The sequence below is a fragment of the Alosa sapidissima genome, chromosome 18 (assembly GCF_018492685.1).
Source record: "Alosa sapidissima isolate fAloSap1 chromosome 18, fAloSap1.pri, whole genome shotgun sequence".
NCBI lineage: Eukaryota > Metazoa > Chordata > Actinopteri > Clupeiformes > Clupeidae > Alosa > Alosa sapidissima.
This window is the reverse complement of record NC_055974.1, coordinates 17,963,451-17,976,231: the sequence shown is the minus strand read 5'-3', so window position 1 is coordinate 17,976,231 and position 12,781 is coordinate 17,963,451. Positions and strand designations below refer to the sequence as shown.

General features: G+C 41.8%; 1 protein-coding gene across 2 annotated transcripts in view; it reads right to left on the bottom strand.

The window, feature by feature from the left end:
• LOC121689414 overlaps positions 1 to 12,219 on the bottom strand; it is a 50,971-nt gene extending 38,752 nt beyond the window's left edge. The window contains exons 1-10 of one of the 2 annotated variants that reach the window (XM_042069212.1): positions 11,880 to 12,219; positions 11,036 to 11,097; positions 10,875 to 10,937; positions 10,468 to 10,521; positions 10,045 to 10,101; positions 9,190 to 9,261; positions 8,881 to 8,925; positions 8,702 to 8,755; positions 7,264 to 7,326; positions 7,087 to 7,134 (exon numbers count right to left, since the gene is read on the bottom strand). In XM_042069212.1, the coding sequence (XP_041925146.1) occupies positions 7,087 to 7,134; positions 7,264 to 7,326; positions 8,702 to 8,755; positions 8,881 to 8,925; positions 9,190 to 9,261; positions 10,045 to 10,101; positions 10,468 to 10,521; positions 10,875 to 10,937; positions 11,036 to 11,086 (507 nt within the window). In that variant the 5' untranslated portion in view covers positions 11,087 to 11,097; positions 11,880 to 12,219. The remainder of the gene's footprint in view (positions 1 to 7,086; positions 7,135 to 7,263; positions 7,327 to 8,701; positions 8,756 to 8,880; positions 8,926 to 9,189; positions 9,262 to 10,044; positions 10,102 to 10,467; positions 10,522 to 10,874; positions 10,938 to 11,035; positions 11,098 to 11,879) is intronic. The other variant, XM_042069213.1, reaches the window with a different exon arrangement.
• Between the last annotated feature and the right edge of the window lie 562 nt (positions 12,220 to 12,781).

The following is a 12,781-nucleotide window of genomic DNA, read 5'->3' as shown; positions in this document are numbered from 1 at the left end:
AATGGACTTCTATGGGAGTTAGCAGAGAGGTGGTCCCTCCAGCCTACGTCGATTCTTCTACTTCCGGGAATTCGCCTGCCCCCTTGAGTAGAACGAAGTCCCAGCAAGCGTTTGGTATAGCTGGTTGAGCAGGCTACCTCAGCTTCACTCGTTGTCTGTCCGTTGCTTTCCTCACACACACACGGGAACGGTAGTCTCTGGCGAACCACAGTCCAGGCACACAGCAAGTCAGCTACTTAACTAGCCTCAGCTTCAAGTTAGCCTCAGAACTGAGTGGTAATGGAGACCACGCTGTTGCCGTTGGTCGAAGAGAAACAGTCTTAACTTCGATATAAAACCGAACTTGTTGGACTAAAATGCATAAACAACAAACTAGCTTTTAGAGTTATTAACTGTATACAATATTTGGGCCGAACATCACAGTTTCAAGTCTCCAAACATTAGTTCTCCTCCCGAGTAGAAACGTAGCTGCTGCTTCACTTCCTCTAGAGGAAAAATCAGAGCTTCCTTCCTCCAGCGGAAACTATTATTTTTACCTAAAAAGGTAATCTAATGTCCTATTGATCTCTAGCCAACCACCATGAACAACATGAATTAGAGATTGGTTTAATCATAGAAAGAAAATATATATCTAGTGCAATTAACTGCTAGAAAACTAAATTAGGGGATTCTGGGAAATTGAGTCCTACACCTTAAATGTAGAGAAATAGGGAAATAGTGAAACGGGTCCAGTAACACATATTTCTAAAGGGTCCTACAAGTGTATTTAGTATTTAGTTTTGTTAGTTTCTTATCTTATCTTCTACTGTCTTTATTGTACAGTGGAGTTTAGTTATATGTTTATACTATAGTAATGTTTACCATTTCTGTTGTAAGTGCATGTTGTGTGTTATGTCTGTATGCTACTGAGACCCTTAAATTTCCCCTTGAGGATCAATAAAGTATCTATCTATCTATCTATCTATCTATCTGTCTATCTAATCCCTCACTGCTCCCCGAGCGCCGATGTTGTGCAGGCAGCTCACTGCGCCGGGATTAGTGTGTGCTTCACCTCACTGTGTATTCACTGTGTGCTGAGTGTGTTTCACTAATTCACGGATTGGGATAAATGCAGAGACCAAATTTCACTCACGGGATCAAAAGAGTATATATACTTATACTTAGATGGGCTCTTTGAGATGCAGTCATTAGTGTAGAGGGAGAAGAGCAGCGAGGAGAGGACACACCCCTGTGGGGCGCGAGTACTGATGGACTGGGTTTTGGATGAGATGCTCCCCAGTCTGACATGCTGTCAGTCAGGAAGCTGATGATCCACTGACAGGTGGTGGCAGACTCTGAGAACTGGGTGAGCTTCTGATGTAGGAGTTCAGACATGATTGTGTTCAATGCCGAGCTGGAGTCCACAGACAGGATCCTGGCATATGTCCCTGGGGAGTCGAGGTGGTGCAGGATGAATTGAGTCTCATACTGACGGCATCATCCGCCGACCTGTTTGCCCTGTAGGCAAACTGCAGGGAGTCCAGCAGGGGTCCTGTTATGTCCTTCAGATGGCTCAACACCAATCTTTCAAAGGATTTCATGACCACAGATATCAGGGCGACAGGCATGTAGTCATTTAATCCTGTGATGGAGGGTTTTTTTGGGTACTGGGATGATGGTGGAGCTTTTGAAGAAGGAGGGCACTTCACACAGCTCCAGGGACTGGTTAGAGTTCTGCGTGAAGATTGGCAGCAGCTGTTCAGCACAGACACACAGACAAGAGGGGAGACACACCATCAGGTCCTGGAGCCTTATTGATCTTCTGCTTCTGAAAGAACCGGCACACATCCTTGTCGCAGGTTGTTAGCGCAGGTGGGGAAGGGGGTTGGGTGTTGAGTGTTGTGGGGCTATTGTGCATGAGGGGTGTGATAATGGGTGCTTTTCAAACCTGCAGTAAAAATCATTCAGGTCATCAGCCAGTCTGGGATTTTCTGCAGGGTGGGGGGATGGTCTCTTGTAATTCGTGACCTGTTGCAGGCCTTTCCAAACTGATGCAGGGTCATTGGCTTAGAGGCTATTTTTTAGCTTCTCACTGTAGCTATATATATATATAGTTCTACCGCACACTGTTTTGACGTATACTTGGATTTTATTCAGAGCGAACAACGCGTTTCGCATACAGCGTCCTCAGGTTCGCTCAGGTATGGTCTGAGTTCTCAGGTGTGTCTTTAATTACCTTCTAGTCACATGACCAGTTGTTTGTAACATCCATTTTAAAAGCCAATATCCAATATTCCCATAAACAGTTAAATACAATCAACAATTAACAGACAAAGATATAGAACACGTCCGCAAAGATATACAATATACAATATACAATTCTTATCAAATATATACATATATACATAATTATCATCATCAAAAATAGCGTCATCAAAAGTCCAACAAGAGCAAAGAGTTTTGCAGAAAAGTACATATAGGTCACAGGTATCATCAATGTATCACCAATGCCACGAATACAGCTAAACCAGTGGACAATACCCCATTGTCTATACACTTATATTTACAGAAAACAGCTTAAGTCCTGTGATTCATTCATACCAGCGGGTTCAAGAGTGGACAGTTCATTTATCCAAAAGGCCTCTCTTCTCAAGAGCTGTTTGACTATGTTACTACCTCTAGGGTTTGGTAGTACCCTCTCAATGCCAATAAACCTGAGGGAGGCAACAGAACCATGCTTTTTTTCTATGTAATGTCTAGCAATGGCATAGTCAAGATTATTGTTTCTAATGGCTGCCTTATGTTCTGCTATTCTCAGCTTGAGGTTGCGTTTGGTCTGTCCAACATACATAAGGCCACAAGGGCATATCAGTACATAAATGACATGGGTAGATAGACAATTTATAAATTCTTTGATCTTGTACTTTCGTCCAGAATGTGAGTGGCTGAATGTTTTAGTGTCAAAAGTGTTGGCGCAATGGGCACATCTACCGCATCTATAATTCCCATAGACTTGCTGAGAAAGCCAGTTTGTCTGTGTGGGTTCCTGGTACACGGAACTAACCACCATGTCTCTAACATTCCTGCCTCTTTTGAAACAGAAACGAGGTTTGGAAGAAGACAAATGGTTGAGATTTGAGTCACATTGGGATTCTCCAGTGTTTACTTATGATCTTTTTGACTTGTCTCGAAGCAGTAGAATATTCTGACACAAACACAATTCTATTTTCTTGATTATGTTGTCTAGGGCGAGGATGTAATAGCTCTCCTCTATCCTTCTGATTGGCCCTTTCTCGAGCTATATCAATAAGAGCCTGACTGTACCACCTCTGTTTGAATCTTTCTCCCATCTCATTAGCCTTAATGTTGTAGTCCTCTTCCCTGTTGCAGATTCTTCTCAACCCGATGAATTGTCCATAAGGGATGTTATCAATGAGATGGTCAGGATGGAAGCTGGTGGCATGCAATAAGGTGTTTCTATCCGTTTTCTTACGGTAGATGGAGACGTCTTTGCCAAACAGTATCAGTGAGGTCATTGAGGTCTGTAGCTGAAGCTTAAAAAATGCTCCAGTTGGTGCAGTCAAAGCAAGCCTGCAGCTCCAGCTTTGATTCCCTTGTCCCATTTCTTTATCGTCTTTGCCAAACATTTAGAAGTTTTTAGTTTCTGCCTGTAGGTTGGGATAAGATGAAGCAGACAGTGGTCTGAGGGCCAGATGTACTAACGTTTTTGCGCCCACTTCAGGCATATTCGATTCACAATGTGCACGTAAAAACATGATGAGGTATGTACAAACAGGCCACACTGAGGAAAAGCGCAGACTGCCTGTCGTGGGAGCTGCGAATGGCTATTTGCGCTTTTCCGTGTCATGCATATGCATTCATTGGAGGGTCAGGGGAAAGTGGGAGTATCGCGCAAACACAAGGGAGGAGAAGTGCTAATAGCGATTGATTAGGTATTTCGTGATATGTACAGTTGCCTCCAGAATTATTGGCACCTCTGCTATAGTTGACTAAAAAGAGGAATATAAAAGCATCTTTTGGAAATTGATCGTAATGCCCTAAGTAAAAAAAAATAGGAAATATCCAACCTTTAAGGACACCAATTTTCTTTGTGAATGAATAATGCATCATAAATAAATACATGTTCTTCCTTAAAATACAGGTATTGGCACACTATGTTAAATTCCAATAAAGGCAGGCAGAGTTTTATTTTTAAAGGCCAGATATTTCATGGATCCAGGACACTATGCATCCTGATAAAGTTCCCTTGGCCTTTGGAATTAAAATAACTGCGGGGGCTGGGTGGAACTGTGGCCATTAATGGGTGCCCAGATTGGCAATCAGTCAGGCAATCAACCAGGCAATCAGTTATTCCTATTATTATACTTATCATTAATAGAATAATTACAACTCCTCTCCTCTGAAACCCTCCCTCTCTATGTTCCAGCTTCCCTCCTCCTGGCCCAACAGCAAGCCAGCCTTATACATATGCACACACAGACACACACCCTCACGTACTCACTACCCCTCACCCCCCATCCCCACCCCCATCCCAACACCACCTCATTCACACTCTCAGAGCTACCATCCGCACCCCCCCCATCCCCCCTTCTTTTCATTCTGGTCATCAATTTCATCCCTGATAATCATATCTGTAATCATCCTGGACGCAAATCATCCTTAGCCTTTCTGTTATTAATGTTATGTTGTGTTATATTTGTGGAAGCCAAGTCAATGTGATGTCTTGTTAAGTTACAGTATGTGTGTCATGAGCATTCTCTCTCCCTGGTAACAACCTTAATTGAATTCAATTCTCTGCCACTCTGCTCACTCTCTCTCTACTCTGCCTAACGAGCTCCACCTGGCTCCGCCCTGCTCTGCTCTTGTTACCTGGCCAGCTGCGCTGCATTTCCCACTCACCATCCTCACCTTGCCCCACTCTGCTCTAATTACTCTGCCAGCTGCACTGCATTTCTCCACTAACCTCTCCCAGTATATAAAGCCCTGTTTTTCAGCCAAGCCCTGTCAGATCGTCTTCAAACCTGGACCAGTACCTGTGATTCGGATCCATTCTTGACTGCCTCCCTGTTCTACTGCCCCGGTTATCCCGACCTGCCTTCCGGATCTTCTCGATTACTCTCCGATCTTCAGCCCCCCCGGTAACTCGAATCTGCCTTCTGTCTCTCACCACGTTTAGTGCCTAGCCCTGGTCTGTACTACTGCCTGCTGTTCATCTTGCTGTTGTGTGTGTGTGTGTTCCCCCAGGCCTCCGACCACCAGACGAGCGAGCCCCGACGCGTCACCACCCTCAGCCCGAGACGCCGCTCGATCACTGGGGGACACACACACTCAGCACCTTGGACTGGAACCCCCCGGAAACTTGGTGACCCCCGGAGCCCAAGTAACCCACAGGACCCTGAAAAACCCCAGAGCCCCGAGAACCCCTGGAACCCCTGACACCCCTAGCACTCCTAGCACCCCTGGAACCGGAACCTCCAAGACCTCACGATTCGCTCACTCCTCTTCCCCCCTGAACCCTTCAATAAAAAGACTCTGAATTTGAACTTGCGCTCTTGGGTCGTCTTCTGTCCGTGACAATGTGTTTATATAATGTACATCTGTTTGTCGTATGTAGTATTCTTGTGCATGTCGTAGTGTTGCATTTTCTGTAATGTCAATGATGTTTGCAAATAAAAAAAAAAAGGAATTAAAATAGCCCCATATCACACACCCTTCACCATACCTCATACCTGTCAACATTTAGCTTTCCAAAAACGGGAGATTTTTTTCCGGGGGGGGGGGGGCAGTGTTTATACCAGATCTGTGAAACGTATTAAATATGCAACCATACACGTGTTTCAACACTGCATTTCGGTCGTTGCTTTTACCTTACCATTACCTTACGCATGCCAGTTATGTATCCACCAGCTGCCTGCCTGCAGCCTACTTCCAAAACTCCAAAGCTGCTTGCTGTCAGATTTGGTTCCGAGGGAACAAGTTCAGTGTATCAACAACACTCAATAACAATTTGTGATGTGTTAATCAATTAAATTCCCAACAATTTCACAACAGCTAGTTCTGGAGTAGGCCATTCAACTAGCCCGCTTGCTTACGACGAGACTCGACGAGGCAGTTGGCACCCGCTTCCTTATTTGGGTTTTGGGTTGCCAGGTTTTAGCCTATGACAAAACGGTTGAAATTCAAAGTAAGTGATCGTGTATGTGTAGGGTGTATTTCATACACAATCTGGCAACCTGAATGGATCAATGATTTTAAAATGATGTTTGATGACCATGCAAATTAGAGAGATTGGCATGGTTTTAGTTAGCCTATTAACTAGTATGATTTGCATTGAGCTCAATGAGCATCAAACCAGCTAATAGGCTAACTGAAATAACACCATGCCATCTCTAGGTATGGTGAAAGGTATGGGAACCGGTTCAACTGCACTTGTGGTTCAGCAGTGGGCACGGAATTAACGTTGTAGAAGGGGCGGGGATGGACGGTGTTGAGCGCTGTTTACGTAATGAAGTGACAGCTTAGTAAATTCCCCGCAATATGGCAAAGCACAGTGTTCTCTTTCTGCACATAGAAAAACTCCTAGAGCTGCCCGGGAAACAGCGCGATAGGCATCTTTTAAAAACTGTGTAACAGTGGTCCAGTATGTTTTTGTCCCTGGTGGGAATCTTGATATGCTGTCTGTATTTAGGGAGTTCCTGATTGAGTTTGGCGCTGTTAAATTTCTCAACAATAATGGCGAGAGAAAACAATGATAAAAAACAAGGGCATTTCTAAGTGACTCCAAACTTTTGAATGGTAGTGTGTTTTTGAAAAACATAAGTGCCCCTTGTTTTATCCTTAATTTTATCCTTAATATCTTCATGCTCATTATATATGGATAACATAAATATTGGTGTTGATAAAATTGTGTATTTGAAGAAAACAATAATGATTGATACCAAATGGGTACAAAGAGACATGTTTATAATACCCTCAATATCACTCTTTCTGATCAGAAATGGATGACCTGCCTCACTGACCAATCTGCACTTCATGCTTCACATGGAAAAAGCAGAAAGAACACAACACAAATCCTATTGGACCAACCTTCTCTGTTGCTTGATGTGCAGATGGTTCCGGTTCATCTCTTTTGGTCTAGAAATAGAATGGAGAAAGTAAAAAAGAAAAGAGTAGAAGAAGGGTTAATGTGTTCAATAAGCAGGAAAGAGAGAGAGACAGAGAGATAGAGAGAGAGAGAGAGAGACAGACAGACAGATGTTGTACCTGAGCTGATGACTTAAATGGATTGACCTTCTGCATCATCCCCATGAACATCCCAGAATTCTGCTAAAACACAAAACCCACCACTTACAAACTGTACATTCCATAGACAAAGATATGAAAGCAGGTGACACTATTATGAACTAATATACTTCATCCTGTGCTCCATATGAATGTCAGAGAAGTTGCTCGTTTTTATGCTGCTCTTATGTGTTCATGCATCTGGGATGTGGGGAGTCCACTTGACTCTCTCAACAACAAACTGGCAACATTGCTAATGTCCATAGTCTAGATAGCCAGAGGGCGAACATCACTTATTTGCTCAGGGAAGTATTGTTCAAGACCACAATCAACTTATATGACCGCCACTCAGTCCTGCACATTCTCTCTGCAAAAAATAAATCACGCTTGTCAATTTGTCTCCATGCCCTACTCTTGAAACTTTTGTGTATGCAATTGAGTGTGTGCATGTGTGCATTTGTGCATGGGGGGGGGGGGGGACGGACACGGATCAAAACGTAAAACAATGGTTCCGTGTCATCCTTGTGAGGCTACATGCCCAAAACAAGTTTTGTGCACTCCGGCATTTCAGTCTCTCGGGAATCGTTGACTCAAAATCACTGAAAAAAAAAAGAAGAAAAAAACTCTGACTAAACCTACAGTATATGACCGCTGCCTCACTGTGCGGCGGTCATAATAAAAAAAGGAAGAAACTTATGTGCATGGAACAAGTACATGTTATGTTTTATCTGTCACTATAAAATCTGTCTGTGTGTCAATGTGTCAACTTCAAAGTTGGAAGTCCCAAGTTCAGTTGTGACATGACTAGATTAGCGCTTTTAAGAGTGATAGTTCTGGAGTTCTAGATTTAAGGGTTGAGATGTAATATGCAACTTGCTGCCTATACATTGACTAACTGTGTGTGCTACATATTGTTACAAGTCCTATCTGAATTTTTATTTTATACTTTCATTATCATTCATTATCAACTTTATTATTCAAATAAATATACCATTATTATTTTGTACTAAGCAATTATATAGTATTATAATATACTGCAAAAAAACTGGACAGGTCAGACAGACCTAGTTTATGCCTAGGTGATAATATGTGGGCCTACTGCTGGTACCGTTTTTATGTGCATGCCCCAGTATGAGGGAATACTGAGTCATGTTTCTGACGGTACAGTAATGTGATCTGTGTTAATTATTGGTGGATTATAAATGTGGATCATGATAAAAAGTCTTCTGAAAGACCGCATTGACTGAGTATTGACACAGCCAATCATTTGTGTCATTAAATGAATGACATCCTTTGTGTCATTATGAAAAGGAGTATGCATACATATTATGCACACACGCAAGCACTCACTCACACACACACACACACACACGCACACATGCACACACACACACACACACTCTAACTCACACACACACACCTTGTCTGTTGTCTGATCCTCTACATTGTTAGGCAAGGGTTCGGCCTTTCTCGTCTGTGGAGAAAATTAAAGCATATCATAGCACACTGCAGAAACTGAATAGCGAAGCATTTTAAATTATACACAGCTATCACAATAATTGATATCTCAGGCGATAAGACTGAGGCTGGAACACATACTTCTGCGAAAAGGTTGACTTTCTGTCCCACAAACATTCCAGGATTCTGCAACACAACATGTAAAACAAAAATATCAGATATCAGTGCATTCATTCTCTCTCTCACACACACACACACACACACAAACACAGTAAGAGTGAGTGTTAGAATAATGAAGAGAGAGATCAGGGAGACAGAGACCGAGAGAGGGAAATGATGAGTTAGATAGAGACTTAGATAAAGAGATGTTTCTCTCAGATACACAATCCAAAACCATCTCTCCACTCTTGCATGCCACTGACACAAGGTGGAGGAGGCCACATGGCTGACCTGTTTAGTATCTGGGCCTTGTCCCTCTGCAGTCACTGCTATAGCCTCCATTTTGGCTCCTGCCGAGGAGCTCTTAATGACACAGGCACCGAATACAGGACACAAACAATGAGCAAAAGCATTACAAACTGATGTATCTACACGACATTTGTCTGAATTTGCATTTTCATCATAATTTTTGTCTGATGAGTATTTTTGTCCATGTTTTATGGAAGGTGTGACGAAAAAAAGACAGTAAATACAACTTTGCACATAGTTTAGCTGTTTAACAACACACTCAGGAAACATCTCATTAGTATGTAGAGTGCTACACTATTGTGCCAATATTCTTTCCACATTGATATGTTAAAACACATTTCAAATGAGTTCACTTACAAAAAAGAGCTTGAGGACAGTGAATAAGCAACACGTATTGACCCTTTCAAGAGAGTTCCATTATCAGCATCATAGTTGGCCCCACAAGACTTCCTTTTTAACATTCCATATGTTATCGTAATGCAGAGGAAGTAGATTGGGGCCCAAATAGAACGTTCAAGCATTGTTTTTGTTTACCTTGTTGAAAGGGTCTATACTTTTGATTTTGATTACAATGAAAGCGAGCATTGGACAGAGGTAAGTGAGAGTAAGAGGACAAGGCACAAGGACAAGCAGGCGGAAGAGGAGGATGAGGATGACGACAAGGTTTTGAAGAAGCAAAAGTGGGATAGTGTATGAGTAGTCAGTAGCACAATACTGTAGGCCTAAGTGATTAAATGAGTGTTGTGTGTTATATAAAAGACCTTTTTAAATGCCATTTAAATGAATCTTGTTTCATGTGTAAAATATGTACAGAGAGAAAGGATGATGATTGGTTACCTGTGAGGAGGATTTGAATGGGTTGACTTTCTGCATCATCCCCATCATACCTGTTTTCTAGCAAACACGCACACACCACACACACGCACGCACACACACAGATAATTATCTATTGCGCAATTCAGTACAGACACAAGATGTCCAAGAATGCGGCCACTTTAATGCCACATACTCATACCTACCACCAGCTACACACACATACGTAATGTGGACCGTGATAATGTTTATTGGAATGTGCAATGAGGATGATTAAAGAACATAACAATGTGAAAAGTTGTCATGCCTGATATACTGGAGAGTAAAACCATTTTACAGGACACACCCTTTCTGTTACACATGGCATTGTTACAGGAGGAGAACACATTTATAAAACATAAAATAATTTAATCAAATAAATATTATGAGGTTAGTACTTAAGAATACCCTTTTTGGAGCAAGCTCACTACTTCCTTCGTTGTTATTCAGATGGTAGTACCACTGTGAAGGTCAAGCAGCCATGTTGGAAAGACAATAAAAACAAGTACGTTTAGAGCCCTGCTTTATGCTTGTAGGGTGTGTAAATGTGTATTGCTTGATATACCATGTAAATTGTATTCTACTTTACTTAACAAATAATCAAGATAAGCAGTGGACAAAATTGTGTGCTGGGGAGACAGCATTTCAGTCAGTTGACTTAATGAAATGGTGGGTATGGTGGGGCGGTGAGAGAGGAGGTAGGAGTGGAGAGGAGGGAGGATACAAGAGGCAAGGGAATCACATGGAGATAAAGGAATCAAGCACAGAAAACCAGAAACCATGGGAGAAACTGGATTTTAGGATGGAGTAATTACTTCTGTCTTGTATTCAATATCCGGATCCATTCCCAGGCTGTGTTTGACGGGATTATCAAGCTCCTGTTGGCGAAAAGTTAAAACAAACTTCAGTGTCCAAACACACTCACACAGACCGACCCAGATCAAATTTCCAACCTGTACAATGGGTATGGACTTACGTCTTCGGTAGGCCTTGGAGGAACCAAGGGAGTTGTCTTTTCTCTCTGCATTATGAACGACACTACCCACACACTAATTATTACAAACACACTCAAATAACGTATAAGAAAATAAGACTAAAACTGTGTATAGATGAGGGGGAAATGTGTAAATATTCATAGGCAAGTTTTTTTTTTTTTACATACACCTACAGCAACATTTATTACCACCTGTTTACCACCAAAGACCTGTGTAATGGGTCTTTGAGCGCCATCATGTGGTTAAAGATGCATTCAATATGCTAAGTTTAATGCTGTAGTTTGCCAACTCATCAAAGCCAAAGGTAGGCCATGTATAATCCACCACATCATTGAGATGGAAAATGTATCAGCTTTAATAAGACACAATGAAACTCATGTTTCATGAATAGGCTAGGTTTTCCAGTAGAAAAACACAGTCTAGGCCTACTGTTATTTAATAAATGCCAATGCCAATGCCAATGCAACCCCACCCCCCCCTCCCCTTCAGCTGTTTTGGTGGTGAAGCCATGCCCTCTACAGGTATTCGATCACATGACAAGGCATCAAATAGGCTTGTAGGGTACAAACAATCGGAAAGTTATTCACCCACATAGAAAAGGCGTGACAAAATATGTTCTCACAATAGGTCTTGCATTCCTGTTAAGGTTAATAAATAGGCTTAGCTACGTTATGGGTATACAGCTGTCGGGCTGTAAACGCTCTGACTTTTAAAGAAGGTAACGTTAGCGTTCATGGTTGTTTGGCTGTGAAAAAGCACAGCAAAGGAACAACTTGGATTTAACTTTCTTCTTCTACAACCTTGCGTTAGAATCGAAAAGCTTACCTTTATGGAGAACAGAGAACCTTACGTAAGGGTTTTAGGTCCTGTTCTCCCGAAAGTACGATATCTCTGTAAAGCTTTAAGCACTTACAGCGTTACCTGTTGAGTGGCGAAACTTTTACAATCTCACTTCAGTAAGTCCCGATTAGACAAGATTTGGAAGTTTAGGCTACATCTAGGACAGCAATGCGCAGTTTTGGCTACGATTCAGCAGACTACGGTGTTGGATGAAATATGTTCTCTCTGAGGGAGAGAGCGACCGAAACCAAATACAGGAACTTGGGCTAACTCTACATGCCCACAGGGAATAAGTCACTGCTTCTGGTTGAGAATACGAATAGGAAATCCCTCCTCTTCTGCCGCTCAGATTCTCTGCTTGCACCTGAGATGTGGGTGTGTCTAGATAGTCTTGTCTGACCTACTTGACTCCATGAGGTCACATAAACAGTTTCTTGTATTGTTTATTTGGAAAAATACAGCAAACATCTATTACAGAAAGGGACAAGTTCGCCTATAAATTAAACAACCAATTCCCTGTAGTTTCCATGTGTGTGTGTGTGTGTAGAATGAAGAATGATAAACCAAGCAAAATTGAATTACCTGTGTTTTATTATTTGAAAATTTTACAATACATTGTTATCTAAACATATCAAGAAAAACACTGCTCACATATATGCGAACACACACACAATTATTTTAAAAAGCTCAAATGTGCAATGTGTATAAGACAAAGAGAATCACAATGTTTTATATTATAGTTATATCTATATAAATATGAAACAAAAAGGTGCATATTTTTATCAGTTGCAAGGCATCTTGAGGCGCACAGTATTTGGCCACCTGAGGACAACATAGCATACATAGATAAACTTATCAGCCAATATAGAATCCATTACACATTTACA